The 25,400-nt window shown below is 41.4% G+C and overlaps 1 protein-coding gene across 2 annotated transcripts in view; it reads left to right on the forward strand.

The window, feature by feature from the left end:
* DOCK1 (dedicator of cytokinesis 1) overlaps nucleotides 1–25,400 on the forward strand; it is a 312,805-nt gene that overhangs the window by 246,131 nt on the left and 41,274 nt on the right. For both annotated transcript variants that reach the window (XM_030486111.1, XM_030486112.1), the window contains exons 36-44: nucleotides 2,472–2,512; nucleotides 3,782–3,872; nucleotides 6,961–7,080; nucleotides 17,007–17,096; nucleotides 20,127–20,231; nucleotides 21,864–22,005; nucleotides 22,203–22,281; nucleotides 22,849–22,933; nucleotides 24,585–24,671. In XM_030486111.1, coding sequence (XP_030341971.1) covers nucleotides 2,472–2,512; nucleotides 3,782–3,872; nucleotides 6,961–7,080; nucleotides 17,007–17,096; nucleotides 20,127–20,231; nucleotides 21,864–22,005; nucleotides 22,203–22,281; nucleotides 22,849–22,933; nucleotides 24,585–24,671 — 840 coding nt within the window. The remainder of the gene's footprint in view (nucleotides 1–2,471; nucleotides 2,513–3,781; nucleotides 3,873–6,960; nucleotides 7,081–17,006; nucleotides 17,097–20,126; nucleotides 20,232–21,863; nucleotides 22,006–22,202; nucleotides 22,282–22,848; nucleotides 22,934–24,584; nucleotides 24,672–25,400) is intronic.

Below are 25,400 nucleotides of genomic sequence, written 5' to 3' on the forward strand. Positions count from 1 at the left end.
AAAATCACATACACCGTATGCTTTAAAACATGACAACAATTTATAAACCTGGAAAATTTCCTTGGGAAGGTGAATTTATTTCTCCTTCCCTTCATCATAATACTCCTCCGAGTAATCCTCACCGTACCAAGCGCAGGGGGACTGATGGCACACTTGGGGGTTGGTTTTGTTTGCTCTGAGTGTCTGTAACAGCATCTCCTGATGCTGATTTTTGTCATCTGAATTTTTCAAGTGTTTGTAGATGATAAATATTGTGGGTGACTTACTGCTGCCAAGTTAAATCACCGTGAGACAGCCACACATTGAAGTCTGCAGGAAATGCAGGAAAGCATCTCAGGGCAGAACTTCCCTTCGCTTTCAGTAGGCGTGATTTAAAACTGGAGCTTGATTTTAAAGTCCCATTTGCCCTCCAGGGCCAACTGAGCCTTTTCATCATTCTCCAGGCACCTGAAGTGAAATTTATGCCTTTGCAAAAATCCAACCCAGGGCTGATACTCAGCACAATTCCCACCTGAGGTCTCAAAGAGTTATTAATTGGGAAAGCAGAGGCTTTCACGGGATTAAGTTTACCTGTATTGACTATAATTTAAGTCAGAGGTTTTAAGATGCATTTAAGCCAGTGCTAATGTTAAAAAATAAAATACAAGCTGTCTCCATTCACTCAGCTGCTTATTCCGACTGCTGACAATCTTGGTAAAAGCAAACATGCCACCAAGGTAGCAAAGCAGATCATAGAGTCATGGAATGGTTTGGGTTTGAAGCTCATCCAGTTCCAACCCCCTGCCACGGGCAGGGCCACCTTCCACCAGACCAGGTTGCTCCAAGCCCCTGTGTCCAACCTGGCCTTGAACACTGCCAGGGATGGGGAAGACCTAAGGAGGGATCTTGCTGAAAGCTCAGGCTCTTCCCCTCTGGTTACTTCTCATCCCCACCAGTTCCTCGCCCCCTTGGCTGCAGAGCCACACACACGTGGGCCAGCACAGCATAAGGGGGATCTGGGAACCTGTCCCCAGAGATGGGGCAGGGGCAGAGACTGCTTCTGGAGGAGAGGGAACTGTGGGAAACGTAACATCAGCCTGCTGCCAAAGCCTCTTCCCATTTTGGTTGATTTCATGTCGCTACTTGAACTGTATCAGAAGGGCAGAGCAGCTGGCAGCAATATTGGGATAAAATTCAATAACATTATTGATCCACCTAACTCAGAAGTCTCCTCTACTTTAAAAATGCAATCAAAACACAAGTAAGATAAACCAGCAGAAATTGTTCATGTGGTTCAGTTTGTCTTTGGAGTTGAAGTCAAAATCAGGGAGTGGTTATGTCAACTAAAATGGTATGTCCAGGGAATAATACATCATTTCCAACTGTGGAATATAGATTCGATAATTTTTCGGTTCTTTTTGAAGGGAGCAGGTTTGTATTGAGATTTTGCATCTGTTAGAGGGGCTTTTTACAAGGGTCTGTAGGGACAGGACAAGAGGAATGGCTTTAAACTGCCAGAGGGGAGATTGAGATGAGCTCTGAGGCAGAAGCTCTTCCCTGTGAGGGTGCTGAGGCGCTGGCACAGGGTGCCCAGAGAAGCTGTGGCTGCCCCATCCCTGGCAGTGTTCAAGGCCAGGTTGGACACAGGGGCTTGGAGCAACCTGCTCTAGTGGAAGGTGTCCCTGCCCGTGGCAGGGGCTTGGAACTGGATGAGCATTATGGTCCTTTCCAACACAAACCATTCCATGGTTCTATGATTAATGGCTACTCAGACTGGTTTCATTTCACATTGAAATGAACTTTAATTCGGAAAGAATTCAGAAATGAATTCAGCGAAGAAATGTCTTTGTATTTTGTTTTCTTAGATATATTTTAACTTTTGAAGGCAAACTTTAAACTAGATTCAGAAATGCCTTTAATATCTCACCCAATTTATCATATCTTGCATTTCCAATATTTGTCGTGTTAACTAGTTTATCTCAAGACCGGAGGCATTCAGACATTTCTGAAGAAAGTGATGGTAATATGTGGCATATGAAACCAGATAAATAACACTAATCCAACTTTTTATTTCCAAAGAAACTATTAGAATTCAAGGGCAGATGATGTATTGCTCAAGTAAGGTTTGGAGTTTTAAATCCATAGAACAACTGTTGCTTAAAAATGATGGGTTTGCGTATTGCAAAGTTTCAAGTGCAAATGGTTGATGATGTGTGACTTGCAAATGCCAGAAGCACATTTCTAGCAGTAAAATTCTTCCAAATTCTTAACCTTTGCAATGAGACATAAGCCCTAATACGATACATCATGAAACATCACAGCATTCGACTTTATGCGTTAAATAACTTGTGTTCTAGCACTGGAGGCAAATTTCATTTTGCAGTTTTGAGGTCGATGTTCCGTAGTTATGAATTTTTAATTCAGAGCATGTTCTGTGTACATCCCAGGCTGTGAAATCAAAGGATTTGTAACAAAATGATGTTGTTTTTCAGAACTTCTACAAGGAGATTGAGCGAGAAGAAATGTACATCAGGTTTGTAATCACGACTGGTGTCAAACTCTGCTTTCCTTTCTGTAGTGTAATGGGAGGAAACTAAGCTCGTGTTAAGCATTCAGCTTGGGGAAAAGAGGTTAAAAACCATACCTTGAACCTCAGGTACATTAAAGAACTTACCTGAAAAACGGTGAGCATGAGAAATTAGAGTCGTGACATATATTTTGTCCCCCTTCTCCTTCAGTTATATTATGATGAACACTGAGGTCCTCAGGAGTATTGTCACATGAAGGAACTAAAGAAGTCCAAAGTAACCTGAGTAGGAAAATAAGTTAGCCTCCTGGTGAGGTACAAAATATGTGTCTTGGGGTAAAAAGGGCTATTGAATAATAGTATGACTGATGCCTATTTGAAATGTAAAGCTTTTAGGAGCCTTTCAAAATCTATTTTCCCACAAAGTAAAAATGGTAATAGATTGTTGTGCTTTTTGTAAACCTCAGGGTTCCTGGTCCTCTCTTTGTTCTTTGGCTTAAAATTGGCTCGACCATTGTGCTAAAATGATGAAGCTTGTGGTTTTAGCGCCCTTTTAGGTATCTAAATATTATTCATGAATTCATTCTCAGGTGCTTGTTACCTTGTTGGAAGAATTTTCACTTGTGAACTTGTTTCCTGTTGCTTGAATTGTTTTAGTGCTTTATTAGTCTGCAAAAAGAAGGTAAAATCTAGCAAAAGGCAGGATTTGCAATTGTGAACAAATATGTAGGTATGGAGCTGGTGGGCTGCCCTGTTCAGCATCTCTATAAAGACAAACTGCTTCTCACTGGCAAACCCCCACCCAAATTATCTCCTGTTTCTATTAACAAGCTTACAATGTATCATAATAAATATCAAAGTTATGCATTTTCATTGGCTTTTCAAAACAGTTTTAATAGTTTTTGAACTGTCACTAATAAAACCCAACAACCGAATGAAGAGAATCCCCTTCCAGAGATGTGATGTTATTGGAGGTAAGAAAAAAGACTTATATCTATCTCCCTGGCTGAACAATTGGAATGATAGCTCCTGCAAAAAAATCTGTATTTGATACATTAATCATCACAAGTCATTTATATGCATTGGAAAAAGACAACAGTGGAAATGCAGATGGTCTTAAAGCTTGCCTGCACACAGAAATAGGAGCTTTAACTAATCCCACATACATTTAGTTGTTTGGAGATAGAGTTGAACCATTGTGATCTCCAAACTAAATTATTTAGTAACATTTAAGAACCAACCTTTTTTAAGAACTATTGTTTTTATTACTTGCAGGTATTTGTACAAGCTGTGTGACCTGCACAAAGAATGCGATAACTATACGGAAGCTGCCTACACGCTACTTCTGCATGCAAAGCTTCTCAAGGTAAACACCAAAATCCATCACAAGCTTTGAAAGTCATGTCAGCAGTAACCCGTAGTGGTATTGTTTGTCACCCTTAGAACATCTGCATTGTAAACAGATTAACAACTGCATGCTGTGTTAGAGCATGCTTTTCATCTTCTTAGAATCATAGACTGGTTTGTGTTGGAAGGGACCTTAAAGCTCATCCAATTCCAACCCCCTGCCACGGGCAGGGACACCTTCCACTAGAGCAGGTTGCTCCAAGCCCCTGTGTCCAACCTGGCCTTGAACACTGCCAGGGATGGGGCAGCCACAGCTTCTCTGGGCACCCTGTGCCAGCGCCTCAGCACCCTCACAGGAAAGGATACAGGCACTTCTTTGGTAATGAACTTTTCTGTGCTAAGACATGTGTCAAAGAGGTGAAGATGTGAGGAGATGGCTCTGACACCTTCAGTCACACAGGCTGATGCAGTTGGTTGCCTGTGGGTAGATCGAGTGAGTAACTCGCTGAGTTTGTGGCTATGAAGATCTCACTTATTCCCACGAGGGACATAAAACAGAACTGCCAAATTGTGCAGTGCTTGCTCATCACACTTCACATGAATGAACCTTTTAGACAAGATAAAGCGTTCATTCCCTGCCACAGGTGCTGCGTTGCCTGCAAAAATGATGGAATGAACCATGCCTCAAAATGTCAAACTTTTACCTGTTATGGCTTGATCTTGCTAGGCAATATGCTTTATGAGACATTAAATTAGAGTTTAGCCAGTTTTGTTTTTTCTTGAAGAATGTTTTTGGAGACCAGATGAGTATGTTAATATACTCCTTTAATTTACTGAAAAGAGATATCCAGTTTCCTTCTCTTATAATAGGAATCTATAGAAGATGGCAAATGTAAGGATAATATTTGTCACAGGTTTCATCGCTAACTATATGTTTGTTCAGAAATATAACTATGTTATAGTTTGGAATTATTTTATTCAAAAAGTGTATCAATCTATCTCATACAATATCCTGTTACTACCAGTAGTTAGCAGATGGAGGAGTTGAGTATTGCTTGAGCGGCAATACTGACGTGTGTGTAACTTTAAGCACTTGAGTTTTCTGTCAAACCTTGAGGACAGAATTTTCAATGACATTCCTCGCTGGCATATGTTTCATTACACCAGTTTTAATGGGATCACATTTAGGTCAGGACTGAGAGTTTTCCATAATTTCACCTTTAAATGTGCAAGAAGGCTGGCTCTGTGGAGAGAGAGCCACCATCTCTTCCTAGATTACTGCGAGCCATTCAAGTGCACTCAAAAAACAGACTCGAGTTGTATTTTCATCCCATTTAGTCAAAATTAAGATGTTCAAAACTAAACAGAAAATAGTAGCTCTTAGTATGTTGAAAGAGATGCGATCACATTGCAGACTCCAGGAAGTTTGTGTTGCTCAGAAGCACAGCTTCGTGGTACAAAGTTGTCCAAGTTGTCTGCTTTAGCCAAACGCAAACATTTTGGCCAAATGAAGATGTAATTGAGCAAGATTTATTAAGATGCAGGAGGTAAAACTGGATGATGTTAGTTTTCATGCTTATTTTCATTCACACAGTCAGCTGAACCTGTAATACCCCTTGTGCTTGAGTAGTCTTACCAAGTTGTTGGTATGTCAACATATGAGAGTTAAAACAGAGCAGGATGTGACCTTGCCTAATTTCAGTTCAGTGGGAAAACATTCTCATTTTTGGCAGTAGAACTGAAAGTAGAAAATCCTTCTTTTGTTGGCTTTCCCATAGTTATCTTAATAAAGGAAAGCTATGGATTTTCCACACAGATGCACTATAGGGAGAGCATTCAACCTGCAGCACAACATGATTTGCAGGAGACTGAGATCCTGAGATCTGAGACAGGGCCTTGAGCAACCTGATCTAGTGGAAGGTGTCCCTGCTCATGGCAGGGGGTTGGAACTGGATGACTTTAAGGTCCTTCCCAGCCCAAACCATTCTCTGATTCTATGATGTAACAGTAATTCTGTGAATGAATCTGTGAATTGCTGATTTCTGCATGATCTTTTCTTCTTTTCCTAGCATGACAGCATTTTATTTGAGCAGGCAGACCTCCTCCTTTAGTAACTTTGATTTTCAGAGAAGAAAGTGAACAATTCTTGCATTAATTTATGTTTTTGAACTCAATTTCTGAAGGCAACAAGTCCTATTGGAGCACCTGTCCCTGACTCTTTTTCAATCTATAAGAAGTGTCATTTGATTTAATGGAGGCTTGTGATATGATTTGATTTGATAGAGGTTAGTGAGTCTATAAGGTACTAATTTCCTGCTAGACTCATGGAAATTGTTATGGAAGGGTAGGCTTTAGTATTTGTGTCCTCTCTGGGGAAAACGCCAGTGTTGTTTCACCCCCAGGTAGGTTGTAGGGAATATTAGTGGGAGGAGAGAAGGGAGATGAAGAAGAGGCGATAGGAATACTAGAGTCCCGAGGTTTCCATTGAATCCATCCCTTACTGGACACCAGAATATGCATGTGCAAGGAAGAAAGATGTAGGGAATTGCTTGGTCCTATCAGGTCTACAAGGAAATTCATTTAATATCTGTGCCTCGCTCCTCATCCATTAGGCATTTGCTGGAAGAGGAAGAGCTACTAAGACAAGCTGTATAAAGTTAGTTGTGCTTTTCTGTGCCTCCAAACATTCTCAATGATTTTTAGCCATTTATTTTCTGTTCTGTAGTCCTTTCCATTCATATGGATGTATCTTTGCTTTGGGGCCTCACTCAACATAAATCTGAAAATGTTCATTATGCATCCAGCAGGTTGTACCCATCAGCAGGCCAAGGTCGGTCTCCTCAAACTCACTGAGGAGAAGAAACTACCTCATGAAGCTTCCCTCCAGCTGATACATGCAATTAGCCTCCAATTAGAGTATTCAAATACATGGTCTTTGTGCCCAAGGAATCAAAGTACACAACTGCAGAAAAAATCTTTGTTAGAGCATTAACTGTGGTACCAGGACTTTAAACAAAAAATGTTTGTTTTATTTAGCCTCATTTTACTGACATACTTCATACCTTTTGATTTGCTTTCCCTTTTTCCCTCTTTCTTGTATGATTTAGTGGTCAGAAGAAGCATGTGCAGCACACCTTACCCAGCGGGATGGATACCAAGCTGCTACTCAAGGACAGTTGAAAGATCAACTCTATCAAGAAATTATCCATTACTTTGACAAGGGCAAGGTAAAAAGGGAAGAAAAAAGTCCAAATACGTTTCTTTGCTTTTCTCTCTAAGTTGAATAGTAAATGTAGTTTGCATCCAGTGACCTTCAGGGAGCTTTAAACTTGTTAGAAGTTATTTGGAGTGCTTTATGTAAACGGTCCACCAGCTAGCACTTAAAGTAATGATACTAAAAAAAAGAGGAAAGAGAAATCAATGGTACATTATAACTGCTGTGTTAAGGGGAAATAGATGTGCATACGATGCCACGGAGAAAATAAGAAAGTGATGCATGTAGTCTGGGGGACTTAGGTTTTCTGGCAATTACAACAGCTAAGGCAATCCTTCAGCTACCCTTGTTTTTCCTGTTGTACACAAAATGATTCCCTCGGAGAATGGATGTCTGTGGTTCATGTTATAAGAAGGTGGAAATATTCTTAGATGAATTACAATTGCATCTTTTATTGCACAGTGAGTTTGCATTGGGCATTACATGGTGGGAAGGGGAGTGTGCTGGTGTTACCTGTCACCAGAGGTGAAGAGTTTAACTTGGTAGACAGGGACATATCAGTGTTTGAGTATTTTATGCACAAAAGTATTGAATACAGAAGTAGAAATCTCTTTGACAGAATATTTCAGAGACGCAAACTTGGGTTTTCAAAAGCAATCTTTGTTGCATAAATGTCTTGCAAATAGAAATGTCATTTTCGGGCAGAACTTGAATATTATCCAACCAGCTCATGTTTTCCAAGTCAGTTTGTAGGAGAATCAGATTAGTATTTTGATAGAAACACTAAAAGGTCAACTTTTACACCTTATCTCAATGGAATATTTAGAAGTTGTTAATAAAGGGTGCCAAATAAATGCAGAGGCTTGTGTAGGTGCCTTGGTGCTTGTGCAGTGGCTAGCATTGGTTTCCACAGCACGCTCCTGCTGCCCAGCAAGCTTTTACTAACCCTTTAACAGCAGGAAAGGAGAACCTCAATAGAGGTCAGAGCTGATTTGCAAGTACATTTTAACATTGCATTCCTCTCCGGAAGGGAAAAGCCAGAAGTCACATGTTTTTATTTTGTTGGTTTACATCTTTATGGCTTCCCAGTTAGTCTTTTATGATACTCGTATACAGGCGGTGGGAATTGTTCTTCTGAGCACTGGGGCCAATGCGTTTTAGCTGTAAATTAGAAGCTGCAGCATCCTTTTGAGCTGCACTGAAAACAACCTGGCTTAAAGCTGTAGCCACCCTGTTTCTGCTGATAGAGCTAATGAGCTGTTTATATAAACAGCAGGCAAAATACCTGCTGCTTACTTTCCAGCCTGTGCCACATTACCCAGCACGGCCTCCACGCCTGAGAGACCCGTGTTAGGCTGAATAAGCAGTCTTCATTCTTTCAGGTTTTACAGCTAGAAATAAGGCTGTGCCTGCTTTCAAAGGAAATAGCACTGGAAATGCTGTGTTTTCCCTTATAGGTAGATTATACAACTGAATCTTCATGATTCTACAAACTTAGGGTGAACAATGATATTGAAGGGACCACTGTGATTACTAATTCCTGTTCCTTTCAGAAGTCGTATCATTCCTGCATGATTTTGTGTGTGTGTGTGTGTGTGTGAGGAGATGATTCATTTTCAAAGCACTCTTTTCCTAGTTACAGATCTTTCTTCTCGCATTTTCTGTCCATTTCGAGTTGGTGATAACTTTTTGCATTGTTCAGTGAAAAGGAAAAACAAATCAATATTCACTGAGAATATGAGCATCTAACATGAATTTTCAAATGTCAGGAAGCTCAAAGTTGGGGTTTCCACAGTAGAATTAAGCTAATCCTCTCATTTGGGATGTTCTAACATTAGGTTAAACCAACTTCTGTTTACCTATGTAGTTTGCAAATGCGATCCAACAGCTACTATAACTATGCCATTCCATGATGAGGAACACATCTGAAATAGTATTTTGTCTGTGTTTTTAGAAGACTGTATCAATACACCAACCAGTTTGTCGTTTTTTGACTATAATCTCCCATCTGTGTCTCTGGCTGGCAAATCACTCTGGGTTGATCCCATTACTTTACTTTCTCTTCCCATCAAGTTAGCAAGAGATGTCAAAGAAGGTCACTTTATCCTGGGCAGCTGTAGAGCTACTTCCTGGCTTTTACAGAAGCTCAGGAAGTTTGTTTTAAAGTTGTTGTGACATTGCCTCTTCCACTCCAGCCTGCCTGATGGGAAGCTGCGGACATGTGGATGGGAAGTATATATGGTTAGAAACATTGAGTAGAAGAAATGAAGGAAAAGGATTTCCTTTCTCTTAGTGGAGTAAATGCATCTCTCTTACGGAGACAGGCTAAGAGAGCTGGGCTTGTTCAGCCTGGAGAAGGCTCCTTAAGGTGACACCTTAGAGGAGCTCCAGTGCCTAAAGGGGCTCCAGGAAACCTGGAGAGGGGCTTTGGACAAGGGCCTGTAGGGACAGGACAAGGGGATTGGCTTTAACCTGCCAGAGGGGAGACTGAGATGAGCTCTTGGGCAGAAGCTCTTCCCTGTGAGGGTGCTGAGGCACTGGCACAGGGTGCCCAGAGAAGCTGTGGCTGCCCCATCCCTGGCAGTGTTCAAGGCCAGGTTGGACACAGGGGCTTGGAGCAACCTGCTCTAGTGGAAGGTGTCCCTGCCCGTGGCAGGGGGTTGGAGCTGGATGAGCTTTAAGGTCCCTTCCAACACAAACCATTCCAGGGTTCTATGATGATTCCAATTCCTCAGGGAGAACACGTGGTGCACTTTCAACTGAAGATCAACCATGAGGCTTAATAGCTAATTAGTAAGATTCATGGCAAGATTAATTTAGAGGAGGGTATAATCCTCCATACACTGACTGAAATGGAGTGGACCAGAAGTGCTTGATAAATTTGTAATTTAATAATACAGAGTGTGGGCTTGCACTGAAAGCAGGAGTATGGACATCTCATTTTGGCTGAGAACAAATTTCTGTCCTGCACCATGAATATACCTGTTATTTGTAGCTTCAGATCCATGTAAGATTCCTCATTTTGATTTCAATTTTTTAGTATATTAGTCTTAGGAAGCTTGTTCTTTTAGTTCTGTTTGGCTTTTGGTCCTTCAACCAGTCTTCTGCAAAGCTGAAGTACACCTTTCACCTTTAGTAAATTGTCAGAATCAACTTCTGCATTTTGCTGTTCTACTTTATGGGGTTGATTCCTTATTAGTAATATTTTTCAATACGCTTTTAAGCTCCTTGTTTCCAAAATGAAGTGTTACTTCCAAGTTTCCTTAGTATACTCATAGTTTTATCTCATAGATTATCTTTCTTCACTGCGTTGCACTTTAGAGTCTCATCTCCATCTCTTGGCTTTTGCCCTTAAGAGCCTTATCCTCATGCCCATCACACAGTCTAACCTGTCCTTTGAGCTGCTCTGAAGTGTTTGCTCTTCCTGTGTTCTGCTGAGGCTTTCAACAAAGTCCTTAATCCAGGGGTTTTCCTGAAAATTGGTAGGTTGGGGTATCTCTAGGATAAGGAGAAATAGTGGCAGTAATAAAGCGATGAAGGATGGGAGTGAAAATTTGATGTTGGTCAATGCTAATGAAATGCTGAAGCCAAGAAATACTCAGTGTCGTTAACAGAGATAGGATATTAGTTTTAAAAGGGGTTTGTGTGATCTCTAGAGCTGCGAAGAAGCAGCAGCATTCTTATCCCTACACAATACAATGTAGAAACAGCAACGTTGTTCACGTTTGCCAGTGGGTGCTGCAGTCTATAAATCAGTCCGTGTCTTCCACTGCTGCTTCATAAACTGAAAGTGAGGAGAAAAATGTAGATAAATGCACAGTTATCGTTTATTTCTGCTCCTCCTTCCTCTTCCCCCCTCAAAAAAAGAAGCTTTTACTGCTTTACTGAGCCACAAACACAAAATATTTGAAACTGCACAGTAAATGCCATGCTTTTGGCTTAAAAAGTCTTTTTTCCGGCTCATGGGATGGCATCAAATGCCTTTTTCTTCCATCTGACTAGAGAGTGGTGAAATTCACCTGTCTGCCAAAACTCAGTGCGAGGCTTGTGGCCAGCTCATATCCCACGTCAGATTGTGAGCCTGCCCTGGGAGCTGTGAAGGACAGAGATTCCTCAGAGAGGAAAGATACGCTGTTTGACCATGTTCCAAGTGAGGATAGCAAGTTGATTTAAAGGTTTATCCAACCATGGCTGTATCTCACACATCTTCAATGCAATGCTAGCAATAGAGAAATACTGTGGTTTGACATCTGATTTCAAATATTAAGCTTACATGATGGTTAATTAATGCTATCTGAAATTTAAACAGCTTGGAATGTCCCTCAGACATCAGGATTTGCACGGTAATATTCTTATCCTAAACTATTTAATTTTTACTGACCATTAACTCAGCAGGAGCTAAGAAATAACCTAAGATCCTCCTCTGCTGCTATTAAGGAACCTCAAAACCTAAATTGGATGCTGCAGTTCTTTCTGGGCAACAAGCAATCCAGCTTCAAAACTGAATTAAATTGCTAGGTTTTCACTAAAAAGACCTCCTCCTGCATGCTCAGAAGTCTTTCCCATAATAATTTGTGCGTCTACACAACTGAAATTAGGCTACAAACATTTTTCTTAGCCTTCAATATAAAAGAAGCATTTTCCTTCCCCCGTTGCCAACCTCTCTCTCTGGTACACTCTCCAGATAAATTGTTTCTTGCATTAATGAGTTGTACATCGTACAAATCCTGTGTAGTAGCTCCCCGTACGGCTCATTCCTCCAGAAGACCTGCCATGTCCTGGGCAAACCTGGGAAACCTTCCAAGGCATCAAATCTGTGAGGCAGCAGATTGGGAGTTATTGACCTTCAAGAATATAGATTTCATTTATCAGGATCCTTTGCCACAGCCGTGCTGTCCTCACCTGAATAAATTGGCTCTGTAGTAAACAGAGAGATTTTTCAGAGGGTTGTGCAGTGGATTTTAAACACACGGGTCCTGCTGCTCGTATGATGTTGGGAAAATGACCAGCTTTGGCTGGGTTTTAGGGGATGTTGCAGGTGGTGTGGTGCAGCACAAACACCAGTGTGGATAAGGGACCACTGGAGCTCTGCAGTTCAGGGCACGTGATGTTTTACAAGTTGAGCTTTATAATACTTCGCATTACTCCTTTGGAGGATTGAACTGGACAATTGGATTTCAAAATAGAGATATTAGAGAGGAGTGGGGTTTTTAAGAGGTTGTAGCAGTAAAAAGTGGGTGTTTTTCTGTAAGACCGATCCCTTGCCTGGAAAGAGACCAGGTTAGAGACTGGCAAAAATTGGGAGAATCTATTCATGTTCATCTCCTAGAGGGACTATTCATCAGAAACTGTAGTAGAACAAGGGGTAATGAGTTCAAACTTAAACGGGGAGATTTAGGTTAGATACAAGGAAGAAGTTCTTCCCTGAGGGTGCTGAGGCGCTGGCACAGGGTGTCCAGAGAAGCTGTGGCTGCCCCATCCCTGGCAGTGTTCAAGGCCAGGTTGGACACAGGGGCTTGGAGCAACCTGCTCTAGTGGAAGGTGTCCCTGCCCGTGTCAGGGGGTTGGAACTGGTTGAGCTTTAAGGTCCCTTCAACCCAAACCGTTCCAGGATTCTGTGATCGCCACTTAAAGATAGGTGAATGAGTACTAGGAAATATGCTGGGATAGTGTCATTACTGCATATATATTGTACATGAACTAAATCTATATCATATTTAATTTGCGGCTTCATTTTTTAGTCTCTGAAACATTTATAAAATCCATATTTTATTCATATTATTAATATTAATATTCAGTAACGTCTAAAGGGTTTGTTCAGGATGGGGGAAGCGCAGGGGAAATACAGCCTCTTCTCCGGTGTATTTACAGTCTTGACTGAAAGGGTGGGAAGGGAAAAAAAGTCAAAACCTAGTTTTACTTCTGAAAAAGTCATCATTTAATTGCTGGCAATGATCTATTGGCATTAATGCATACGCAACAGAGGTCTAGTTTTAGAATCCCAGAATCCCAGAGTGGTTTGTGTTGGAAGGGAGCTTAAAGCTCATCCAGTTCCAACCCCTGCCATGGGCAGGGACACCTTCCACTAGAGCAGGTTGCTCCAGGGTGTTGCAGCAGCACAGGGCTTGCTGTGATGTGACCCATGGGCTGCAAAGCCACAGTGACACGATGGAGCTCCTCTCCTTCCCTCCTCTCTCCCACTGCTAATCCAGAATCCTTTACCTCTTGATGATCAGGTGCAATTAGCTAGTGGTAAATGTCTTAGCATTGAGCTCATGCTTTGAGTTGCCAGACGTGCTTTGGAAACGCATCACAACGTCTGTGCTTATCCAGGATTCAGTGCAAGAACTGAATGAGTGTGTTTACACTGTCAATGCAAATCTAAAGTTATTTAGACTTCCATTTATTTCCAGTCTCATGCAGCTCCAAAGCTGTTTGCCTGAGATCATCTATAAATATTTTCACACGGGAAAAGAGAGTAGAATTGCTTTAGTTTTGGAAAGGGACTGGTTAAATGTGGAACACGCAAGCAGAGAACCAGGACAGGGAAAATTATGGTAATGCCATTTTCTTTTAAATGAAAATGTGCAGAAGTTATGGATGGCTGAAGTTAAACAGAAAATGGCAGTCAAAATGAAGAAAGGTTAAATGATTTTGAAAGGTTTCGCTTGCTGACTTACCAAAAAGCTCAATATTAGTTTAGGTTTTATAAATTGGTCGAATATTACTCCTCTGAGTCAAAATTAACTCAGCCTTGTATATGAAAATGTACTCCATTCTCTGCAAGTGTGCCTTTGCTATTAAACTCCTGTTAATTTTTGTTTAGAAATAAAAATATGCTCTGTACCATCATTCTGGATTAGATACATAAAACAGATAAAAACATTCAGGTCCTTCCCTTTGCAAAACTTGCATTGCAGAGTGTGCAGTCTGCCTCGTGGTTTCCTGCAGACATGATCCCTCATTACAGTGGCTGTAATCAGTTGTTGTGGTGCGTTTTCATTTTCGAGGCACTTTACAAACATGAGGTAACTCCTGCTCATTCCAGTCCTCCTCCCTAGATAAATACTATTACGTACCTTGTTGTAGTAAAACCAAGAGAAGGGGTCAAAGATCACATGGAGCCGTAAGGAAAGGTTAATGTAGGTACGAAGCTCTACCACTCGTGGGCATCCATTGCCTTTCTGTCTTAAATAAGGTCATTGCTCAGTCTCTGTTTGCCCAAGCATGTGCCCATTTGTTTTCTTTAGGACTTAAAAGCTCCCTTTCCCTTGCTCAGCCATTCCAGTGTAGTTTCTGGCCCATATTTTCCGCTTACTTTGCTCCCTTGCTCCAAGGGCATAAATCTCTCTCCTTTCTCCCCACAGTCTCTTGTTAACTATTCTTCCTTTTGCAGCTCCTCATCTCCTCCACCATTAGCAGCTCCCTGCCTCTTCAGGCTGCTGCTTTCTGTCCTTTCCCTCTCAGTCTGCCAGGACATTCTTTCATTCCATCCTTTGGTTTGAGGAGCGGGTACCATCCACTTGAAAATTGGGTCTTCATTTCCAGGGAGGAGCAGGGATGGAGAGCAAACCAGTGGGACCCGAGCCACATCTTGTTTTTGTGGCATTGACATGAAGATTTGCTGAGGATTCAGCCTGGCTCGGCTCCAAATTGCTAGCTCCTAAGGAAAAAAGAAAGATATTCTAGGTCCCAGCCTTGCATTTCTGCCACTAAATCACAGGTAGCTGTACCCTGCCTGACTCCTCAGCCAGTGCTGGCAGCAGTCTCGGTCATACTGACGGTCGCATGAACCCTTAGTGTTTTACTTCTATTTTTAAATCAGCATCTAGAACTAGGAGTTTTCCTAAAAGTCTTATTTTTATCCATGTTTTCCTGATATACTAAGAAGTGTGATTTCAAATTGCAGATCAAAAGACAAAATTCACCCCGCATTGGTTTTGGGCTTTGAGTTGTGGGATTTTATTTGTGTGGTTTGAGGGGGCTTTTGGCTTTCAGGGGGTCTTGGGGATAAAAGATCTCTTATTTTCATAGTGCTTTAAAGCAGATGGGATCGGGGGGTCAATATGGGATGGATGCTGGAATCGGTTGTTTATGTGAAGGTTTCCTCATAGGCACCAGTTCGTCTTCTCTCTTCCCAGCATCCAACTCCCATCACCTTTGGACTCCATTCGCAAAGGTGGATGCCTCCAGGAAAGGATGGGGAATTGTGTGTTCATCCCTTTTCCTCAGCCCTGCTTCACTAAACTGCTCTTTGTAGCTGCAGCCATCTCAGTATTTCGCCAGGGCAAAGAACGTGTAGCCTGGTGCTGAGGGAAGAGTTAGGTGGTGTGGACAGGGGATTTAGATTTAAGATGAAGGGTAATACAAACCACATGGATTTATAACTCATTCCAAATCTCATTCTTTTAATAAAGTGAGGTCAGCAGTGCCAACTAAATTTCAGCAGTAGAGGCAGAACACCAAGTTTGATGTTAGACAGCCTGGTGTGCTAATTGAAGCATCTCTTTGGGTTTGAGCAGTTCTTTATATTTAGAGAAGGAACAAATGAAAAATACATATTTAAAACATTCTTGCTGCTCCTCATTAAGATTTTTGGCTTCTGAAGAGCTGAAGGATATTGTTAAATTTCTTTGGGTCAGTTGAGATGGCTGCTGACTTTCATGGTTGAAGAACAAGAGGGGAAAAAGAACCAATGGAAATACAATGAGTATATGTGCAAAGCAGTATCTGCAAATTGCCTGTCCTGTGTAATATAGATTATAGATATTAGAGAGAGTTGGTTATGAACTATAATCAAGCAACAGCATTTATCCAAAGTCCCAGGTTCTGGGTTTCTTTGTGGGCAGGCTGTGTTTATACATTATTAGACATCTAGATGAGGTTGCAGGAATCATTTTATTTCTGAAGCAATTTGATCATTTTACTTGATTGGCATCAAGTCAGTTTGCATCCCCTGCAAGAGAAGGAGCACATCATCTTGAATGCCATCACACGTCATGTACGGGACAACCAAATGATCAGGCCTAGTCAGCATGGGTTTGTGAAAGGCAGGTCCTGCTTCACTAACCTTAGCCCAAAGAGTGGTGATGAATGGAGTAAACCCAGTTGGTGGCCTGTCACAAGTGGTGAACATGAGCCAGCTTGTGCCCAGGCAGCCAAGAAGGCAACAGTATCCTGGCCTGTATCAGCAATAGCATAGCCAGCAGGACCAGGGCAGTGATTGTCCCACTGTACTGGGCACTGGTGAGGCTGCACCTCAAATCCTGTGTTCACTTCTGGGCCCCTCACTGCAAGAGAGACACTGAGATGCAGAGAAGGGCAATGGAGCTGGTGCAGGGCCTGGAGAATAAGCATGATGAGGAACGGCTGAGGGAACCAGGGGGGTTTAGTCTGGAGAAAAGAAGGCTGGGGAGAGACCTTATTGCTCCCTACAGGTACTTGAAAAGAGGTTGTAGCAAGGTGGGGTTCAGTCTTTTCTCTCAAATAACAAGCAATAGGACAAGAGGAAATGGCCTCAAGCTGCACCAGGGGAGGTTTAGACTGGAGATGAAGAACAATTCCTTCCCCAGAGGGTGCTCAGGCGTTGGAACAGGCTGCCCAGGGCAGTGCTGGAGTCACCATCCCTGGGAGGATTTAAAAGATGAGTAATTGTGACATAGGGACATGATTTAGTGCTGGACTTGGCAGTCCTGGGTTAACAGTTGGGCTCGATGATCTTAAAGGTCTTTTCCAATCTAAACAATACCAATTCTGTGAAATAGAGACGTGTGTAATGCTGCCATGGCTATTGGCGCAGCAGATGCACAGTGTTTTCAGGCATGTGACACAAAGCATTTTGTTGTGTTTTATTAATATTCATTTTATTCCAATGTTGTTGTTTAACCAAGGTGTGTAATTGTGGTTTTCTCTTCTTGTTTTGTGACATTTTTTCCACAGATGTGGGAAGAGGCCATTGCCTTGGGTAAAGAACTTGCAGAACAGTATGAAAATGAAATGTTTGATTATGAACAACTCAGTGAACTGCTGGTAGGTTTTTAATGACATAGACACTGCAACAATTCCTTTCAGAATTTGATTTCTAAGCTTTTAAAATCAGATTGAAAAATCTCTCTTATGACAGAAAGATGCAGAAATAGATGCCCTCTTTGGCTCCGCTGGACAAATGTTGATTAACTGGCCACCACTGGAGGGCCTGAAAAAGAGTGAATTTCTGTTCTTTTAGCTGAAAGAAAAAGATTTCAGTAGTGTTAAGCTGATTGATTTGGGTATAAAAGGAAATTTGGTATTTAAATATAAATGGGAACATGAAAAAATCCCCATTCTCTCTCAAGTGTCTTTCCACATTCACGTTTCTTTTTTTAGGTATGAATAATCCCCAAGCATTCATGTCTAGAGTCAGTTATTTTTGCCCTGACGTTACCCATTCATTATGCCTGCACCATTTTTCATCGCATGCTCTTTTCCAAAGAGATAAATGGCAGCTGTCACTGTCCCACCAAACTTCTCAACTGTTTTCGCAGGAGTTGGGACATGATATCAGTTTGATTGTGAAAATTCTTGACTTTCAGGTTTTTGATACACTTTACCTTTGCACTCACCAGAGTCTGTTGTCCTTAGGTTCTTTGAATTGCTTATCTGCTTTATCCCAGCCTGAACTGAGCATTAATAATGGTGTTGCCATGGTTTAACCCCAGATGGTAACTCAGCCCCACACAACCACTCGCTCACTCATCCCAGTTGGATAGGGGAGAGAACTGGAAGAGTAAAAATGAGGAAACTCATGGCTGAGATAAAGACAGTTTAATAGGTAAAGGAAAAGCCACACACACAAGCAAAGCAAAACAAGAAATCCATTCACCACTTCCCATGGGCAGGCAAGTGTTCAGCCATCTCCAGGAGACCAGGTCTCCATCGTGGATAACAGTGACTTGGGAAAACAAACTCCATCACTCCCAACGTCTCCCCTTGTCTTCTTCTTCTCCCAGCTCTATACACTGAGCATGACTCCATATGGTGTGGGATATCCCTTGGGTCAGTTGGGGTCAGCTGTCCTGGCTGTGTCCCCCCCAGCTCCTTGTGCACCCCCAGCCTGCTCACTGGTGGTGTGCGGAACCCCACCAAACCATAACCCTATACCAGCTACTAGGAAGAAAATTAACGCTACCCCAGCCAAACCCAGCACAGGCCATTTCACCCTCTTTCTCCACTGACAGTGATGCTCAGTTTGAGGATGGCCAGAAGCCATCTCCTCAGAAGCATCTCCATCCCCATCTCCCCAGAATCTCACTTCTTGGGGAAGAAAGAATAAAGGTAAATACCACTCCTCTCAATCTTATGGTTTCTTCACTCCTTTACATGTTCCTTCTTTTCTTCTGTCCATGGTTCTGTCCTTCAGCTCTCTCAAGCTGAATTTATCTCTCTTCTCGATATCCTCCTTTTGTGGGGTCTTAACTGGTTTTTGTGACAGACTGATTGTATTGATTTACCTAACAAATCCAGAGCCTGGAGTCATGTCATTGTAAGGGATGTAAGGGATGCATACCTGGAGGTGCTGTGGTATGCCAGAAGAGTCTTCCTTGGCCTGTTGCCCGCAGGGCTGCATTCAACAGACAGTATTCTTCATTTCAATATAAAAAGAATCTGGTAGAGATTGTTCCTGAGCTAGAAATGATCCTCATGTGTCAGATATGATTATTCACCAGTGGATAACTACTCTCCAAGTCCCTCATTTTTCATTTTCCATCTCCTTTATGCTTGCACATGGGAACATGAACAGCTTTGTCACAGAGACAACTACTCTACTTATCATACTGTACCCATTGTGGAGGAGAAGTCTGAATTTACACTTCATACATCGTAGCTGATGGCAAATAATACTGAGTTATGTATTTTTCACCATTCTCTTGCACAGTAAATATGTCATGGTTTACATTAATTGACATAATTCCAGGCAGTGGAACCACGTACAGTTCATCTGCATATGGAAATGGAGTTTTTCCCTCTTCTAATAGGGGACACCCAGAACTTCCAATTCTCACAACTGAGTTTGTCTGTTCTTATATATCAGACAGGAGAAATAGAGAAAGATGCCACAAAAATTTGTACTAGAGTGCACTGGGCATTGATCCTTAGTAAGGCCAAGATCAAAATTCACACTTCCATAGGAGTCAGGTCTCACCTATCCCATCAGCTTTTCTTATTGCTGCTGCTGCAGATCATTAGCATGCTAGCTCTTCTTTTCTTCATCCCCCGTAATAAAATCTAAATGATTTTGTTTCTTTCTGTTCTCCCTATTGTCTTTTTTATTCAAGCAATATTAACTATTAGACTCTAAGACAATTCACAAATGACAAAACAGTTTTACAACAGGTAAGAAATATACGGCAGAGCTGGGTCTTTGTAGTCTTCTTGCCATTTACTGTTATCTCTTGTATGGGAGCAGTAATAAGCCTCCTCCCAAATCAGAATTCATTCTCCTCCAGAAAGTAATAGGCTAAAAATAAGTTAATGAACAGATCGTCTGAAGCCGCACATTTGTTATTATTTCATCATTTGAGATAAAGAAGGATTCTGCTTTGAAACCAGAAGGCGTCTGACATGTATTTCTTCCAAAATATACATTTTGCTGCAATTCTCAGCTGCGTGCTTTCCATATGCAAATAAATACTTGTAAATATGGAAAAGTAGTAGAAAAATGAGAAGTTGGCACCCTTGAGATGAGCTGGCTGCAGCGGTTTGTGCTTCATCGTTCCAGGGTTTCAGCATCAGCAGTGTTGCCACCAGGAGTTCTGGCTGCCTTGCAAATTCTTGACCTTCATCAAAATTGAGATATTGGATGTAGACCAGTGAAATTCAGCAAGAGGGGATAAAAGTAATAGCTGCAGAGTCAACTGTATCAAAATATTAGCGTGTATTTGACAGAAAGGTGAAGAAAAAGGGGCAGATGAAACATGTTCACCTTTAAGCTAGAGATGCACATAGAAGAGGTCTAGATCTTAAGTATGAGGAATCTCCTACAAGTTTACGACATTAAAATTCCTCCAATTTCTTTTGCAGAGAAAGCAAGCCCAGTTCTATGAAAACATTGTGAAAGTGATAAGACCAAAGCCAGACTATTTTGCTGTTGGATACTACGGCCAGGGATTTCCGACGTTCATAAGGGTAAGCGTCCACCTTTTTCCACAGATGGTGGAAGGGTTTCTTGCATTGGAAATTTCCCTCGGTGGAGAAAATACAATATTGTATGTCAGTGGGTTATTTACAATCTACCTAACACCGATGGTTGGGGTTTAGGTGGATAAAAACAAACATTCACAGAATCACAGAATGGTTTGGGTAACCAGTAACATCTGAAATGGTGACATTTTGGAGAGGTTCGGGGGGTGTATGTACATATATATACACATATATATGAGTATGATAGAAAAGCCTTTTGTATGTGACCATGTTTTCATGGGAGTATTCTTGCATCTACTGTGCATTTCAAAAGGCTCCATTGTGGAACTAAATCCGATTGGTCATAACACCTTTTTTCTAGTAAGTGCTGTATAATTTTTTCACCAAGAGTTCATTGTGACAGGAGCAATGAGGTTAAGCATATTCAAATGCAAGTTGATGTCAAAACTTGCTTTAATATGTTTGATCTGTTAAAATCAAGTCGACTTTTACACTTTTCTTTGAACTTAATGTTCTTGTTCAGTGTATAAATGAACTATATAAAATATTTCTTCATTTTCTTGTTAAAAAAAGGAATCGATACTTAGAAATACAATATACTTAATTTAAAAGTTATGCAGGCAGATGTACAATGACAAAAATCTAATAGACTACTATAAAGTCTAGGACGTATCAGTCTTTCTAGAAGCCAGTATCTTTGGGCCTTCTCCTAAAATTGGCATCATTTTCTCTTTGCTAGCTATTCTGTGCTACTCTTACTAGCTCTCTTCAATGCCTTTTAATAAATATTTGTGTATAAAAAGCCTAATTCTGTTTACTTACATCCATTCCACCATTAGCTGTGGAAGGTGGATGAGAGGAACTACAGAGGGACATCTTGGAATTGGTAGAGGATATAATTTGTCTTAATGCATTTTCAATGGGCACCAATTATATAGATTCTTGAAATCATGTATTTGGATCCTATTAAATTTAGTGTGGTTTATGCATATGCCTAAAGGTAAGCACATACTTAATGATCTCAGTACTGAACTGGAGGTAGGGAAATCCATTTGTGCTTTATTGAATTGGCATGAAATATTTGTACTCTACTGATTATATCATAGTGTGAGGAATGTAACATTTCTCACTTAACAGCATTGGAGTCAATGGTTCGAAGATCCCAGTTCATTGCTGAGAATACTGGTATTAAGATCAGAGAATCATAAAATAGTTCGGTTTGGAAGGGACCTTCAAAGCTCATCTAGTCCAACTCCCCTGCAATGAGCAGGGACATCTTCAGCTAGATCAGGTTGCCCAGAACCACATCCAACCTGGCCTTGAATGTCTCCAGGGATGGGGCATCCACCACCTCTCTGGGCAACCTGTGCCGGTGTTTTACTACCCTCATTGTAAAACATTTCTTCTTCACATCCAACCTCCCTCTTTCAGTTTAAAATCATCATCCCTTGTCCTTTGTCCTATCCTTCTTATAAGCCCCTTTTAAGTACTGAAAGGCCACAATAAGGTCTCCCCAGAGTCTTCTCTTCTCCAGAATGAACAATCCCAGCTCTCTCAGCCTTTCCTCGCAGGAGAGGTGTTCCATCCCTCTGATCATGCCTCCCAATTTGTGTCCAGAACAAAGTCTTCATTTACCGGGGGAAGGAGTATGAACGCCGTGAAGACTTTGAAGCACGGTTATTGACTCAGTTTCCAAACGCAGAGAAAATGAAGACGACGTCTCCACCGGGTGATGACATTAAAAACTCTTCTGGCCAGTGTATCCTTTGGTTGAACAGTGGCTCCTGTGGCCACACAGATTGAGGATTTATGGACAACATGAGCAGGAGATGGTCAAACTGCTGCCTTCATGGGTGTAATACATTAATTTGTTGTTATGTTCTTCCTTAATGTTCCCATTGAGCTGCCTGTGGTGTGATTGAAATTTGCTTTTCAGTTCTTAACCCTTGAATTCAGATATTCAGTGCTTTACTGTGAAGCCCAAACTGGATTTACCATCTAAATTTCACAGGCCAGTGTCGGAACAAATTGTGAGGTGAGTTTGGGTTGGGTTTACGATTTTATCAGTTTCTTTTATAACACTTGAACTAGTTCTTCATAGAACCATGGAATGTTTTGGGTTGGAAGGGACCTTAAAGCTCATCCATCTCCAACCCCCTGCCACGGGCAGGGACACCTTCCACTAGAGCAGGTTGCTCCAAGCCCCTGTGTCCAACCTGGCCTTGAACACTGCCAGGGATGGGGCAGCCACAGCTTCTCTGGGCACCCTGTGCCAGCGCCTCAGCACCCTCACAGGGAAGAGCTTCTGCCTAAGAGCTCATCTCAATCTCCCCTCTCACAGGTTAGAGTCATTCCCCTTGTCCTATCCTACATACCCTTGTCAAAAGCCCCTCTGTACACAGCCAAGGAGGATAGTAATTGTGAGGACATTTTGTGGATATTCTTAATATTAGCAGCGATTCCATCCAACCGACTGGAAAACAGTGATCTCATACATAAGCATTTTATATTTATGCATAAGCTTTTATTCCAGTACTAGAGTTTAGCAGCAGTTCCTAAAGAGATAGTATTCAATTTTGATTGTGCTTTTCCCTTTCTTCAGTTTCTACAGGGTGAATGAAGTGCAACGGTTTGAGTATTCACGCCCTGTTCGAAAAGGAGAGAAAAACCCGGACAATGAATTTGCGGTAAAAAGAAGATCATAGAATACTTTGGGGCTTTACTTGTTTATTCCCTTCCATTTGAAGAACCTGAAGCACTGGTTGTGTCTTGGTTGTTGAAAAATAAGGTTCAAATGTGATTATTTTTCATAGAAATTCAATGAAACCAATTTATCATGTTTTATAACGGACAAAACTCTCTTCATCTTCTTAAAAAGCAACTATTTTCATAATGAAGTATAAAATGGCTCTACCTGAAAAGATACGTATCTCTCACCAAAACTTGTCTTGCCATGAAGATTCCAGTCAGGCATCTAAAAGTCTTTTTGCAGTGATACTTTTATTTGTTAACTAAACCATATGTTTCATGTAATGGTCAATAAAACTCCCTTTGAGCACAGCTTGTATCCATCAAAACGTTTACAGCAGGTTGCATCAAGTTGATTGCCTTTTTGGCTTTTATAGACACCATTTTATTGACAGAGGTTCTAGTGGGTGCAGTTAGTGGTAAAGTAGTAGTGTAGTAGTAATTAAAGTTAGAAATCAGCGCATATTTCTTGAGCAAGGAACTTGGTTTTCTCTGTAGTAGCAGGCTCTAATCCGATCAGTGTGCCACTAAATGCTGAGTATTTGGTTTCCTACAGGTTGGATGGGGCTTGGAGCAACCTGCTCTAGTGGAAGGTGTCCCTGCCCATGGCAGGGGGTTGGAACTGGATGAGCTTTAAGGTTTCTTCCAACCCAAACCATTCCAGGATTAGATGATTCCTTTAATCTCTGTGGCTTCTCTTGGTGACATATCAAAAATCACTGATTTGCTCATCTAGGTGGGTTTAGCTGAGGAGGTAGGAGACCCTTCTTTTCTAAAAGCATAATGCTAGACTGGAGTGCTATGGTTTCCAATATATTTTGAATATAGATAAAAAATGTAGGTTTATCTAAATCACTTTGAAATCACTTCTTCTGTTAATAGAGAATGGCGTAATCAATTCTGTTTTACAAAAATCCTCGTAATAACTAAGATGAATAACCAACATCTGCCAGTTCTAACAAAGTCAGAATCAAGAAATATCTTTGATACACATGTCAAGGAAAACATGTTCAGTCACATATCCTTAAATTCAAACCAGTGAGGAGATGTTACAATGAAGCTGTTGCAGTTTACAGCTCAGACGGAATCACAGAATCACAAATTCAGGTCAGAATGTGACCTTGGGTCCAACAGCTGCTGCAGGCACATTCAGCTCTGGGGTCGGAACTGCTCAGGGCAGGACTTGAAACCTCTAAGGATGGGGATGGCGCAGCCTCCCCTGGGAGCCCATCTTGGCTCCTCTGCCCTCCTGGGGAGGAAGCATTCCGTTTAACAATATGTTGTGTTTTTGTGGAGGATGGTCCTTAAAAGCTCTCATGGGAAGAATGACAGTTCAAGTAAAACCACTGGCCCTTTTAGAAAGTGTTCTCCTTGGGTAAGAAAGCAGTTGTTCTCTACTAAATCATGTATCAGATTTAAATCTGTGCCGGCCACTCCATCATCTCCCCAAGCAGATACTGCTTGAAATGTCCCCCTGGCTTCACAGCGTCTGTTGTACTGTGGATCCTTTTCCTGATTAGAATGCTTTAAAGCTTTGCTTAAGATAAAAGCTATCAATCTGATATCGTGATGTTTGTGTTATATTTGCAGAATATGTGGATTGAGAGAACCATCTACGTGACTGCATACAAATTACCAGGCATTCTGAGGTGGTTTGAAGTCAAATCCGTTTTCATGGTAAGATCAATTTGTCTTTATTGAGATTGCATAAAAGAATGAGGCTCTTACACAGCCAGGGAGCATTTATATTTCTGTATGGCCGTGCTTCAGTTCTGTGAACAAGCAATCAATGGGACTATATCTGGCAACTGAAGACAAGGGGAACTTGCTTGCTGAGGATGCTGATTATTGACTGAGGGTGACTCAAGTAATGCTTTTCCGCTCCTGAGAGGAGCAAATGTGAGCTGACTCTTCCAGACCTTTAGGGCAAGGTCTGATCAAGTGCTTGAAGTACTTTTATAAAGTATTTCTGGCTTTCAGCAGGTTACAGCCGTTACAGCCTGTGGTGTGAGCTGTGTGCCTAAAATGAAGAGGGACCTGAGGTGTTGTAGGGGAGCCCTGCTACGTCAGGGTGAAACTGGTCTGAGTTTTGGAAATGAGGATTTGGGTTTTTTGATTATGATTTATTCAAAATACACCATAAATCGAATGTATTCCATGTGTCTGCATTTCTTGTCTACTTGTCACTTGTGATCAAAGGTTGTTGTTGTTTCTTTTCCATAGTTAGCTCAAACGCACCCTAGCAACCTCACAGAGCAGCGCCAAATTAGGCATTTCTGATCTGCCATTTAGGCTGTTTAGATAAGAAATATCCATTAAACGCCTTTAAGATTAAGTTATTCTTACGCAGCTGTAATTTTTAAGTAGCAATAAAAACATTGTTACTGCAGTGTTTAAATCTCTCTT

This window comes from Strigops habroptila, chromosome 5, assembly GCF_004027225.2.
Source record: "Strigops habroptila isolate Jane chromosome 5, bStrHab1.2.pri, whole genome shotgun sequence".
NCBI classification, from domain to species: domain Eukaryota; kingdom Metazoa; phylum Chordata; class Aves; order Psittaciformes; family Psittacidae; genus Strigops; species Strigops habroptila.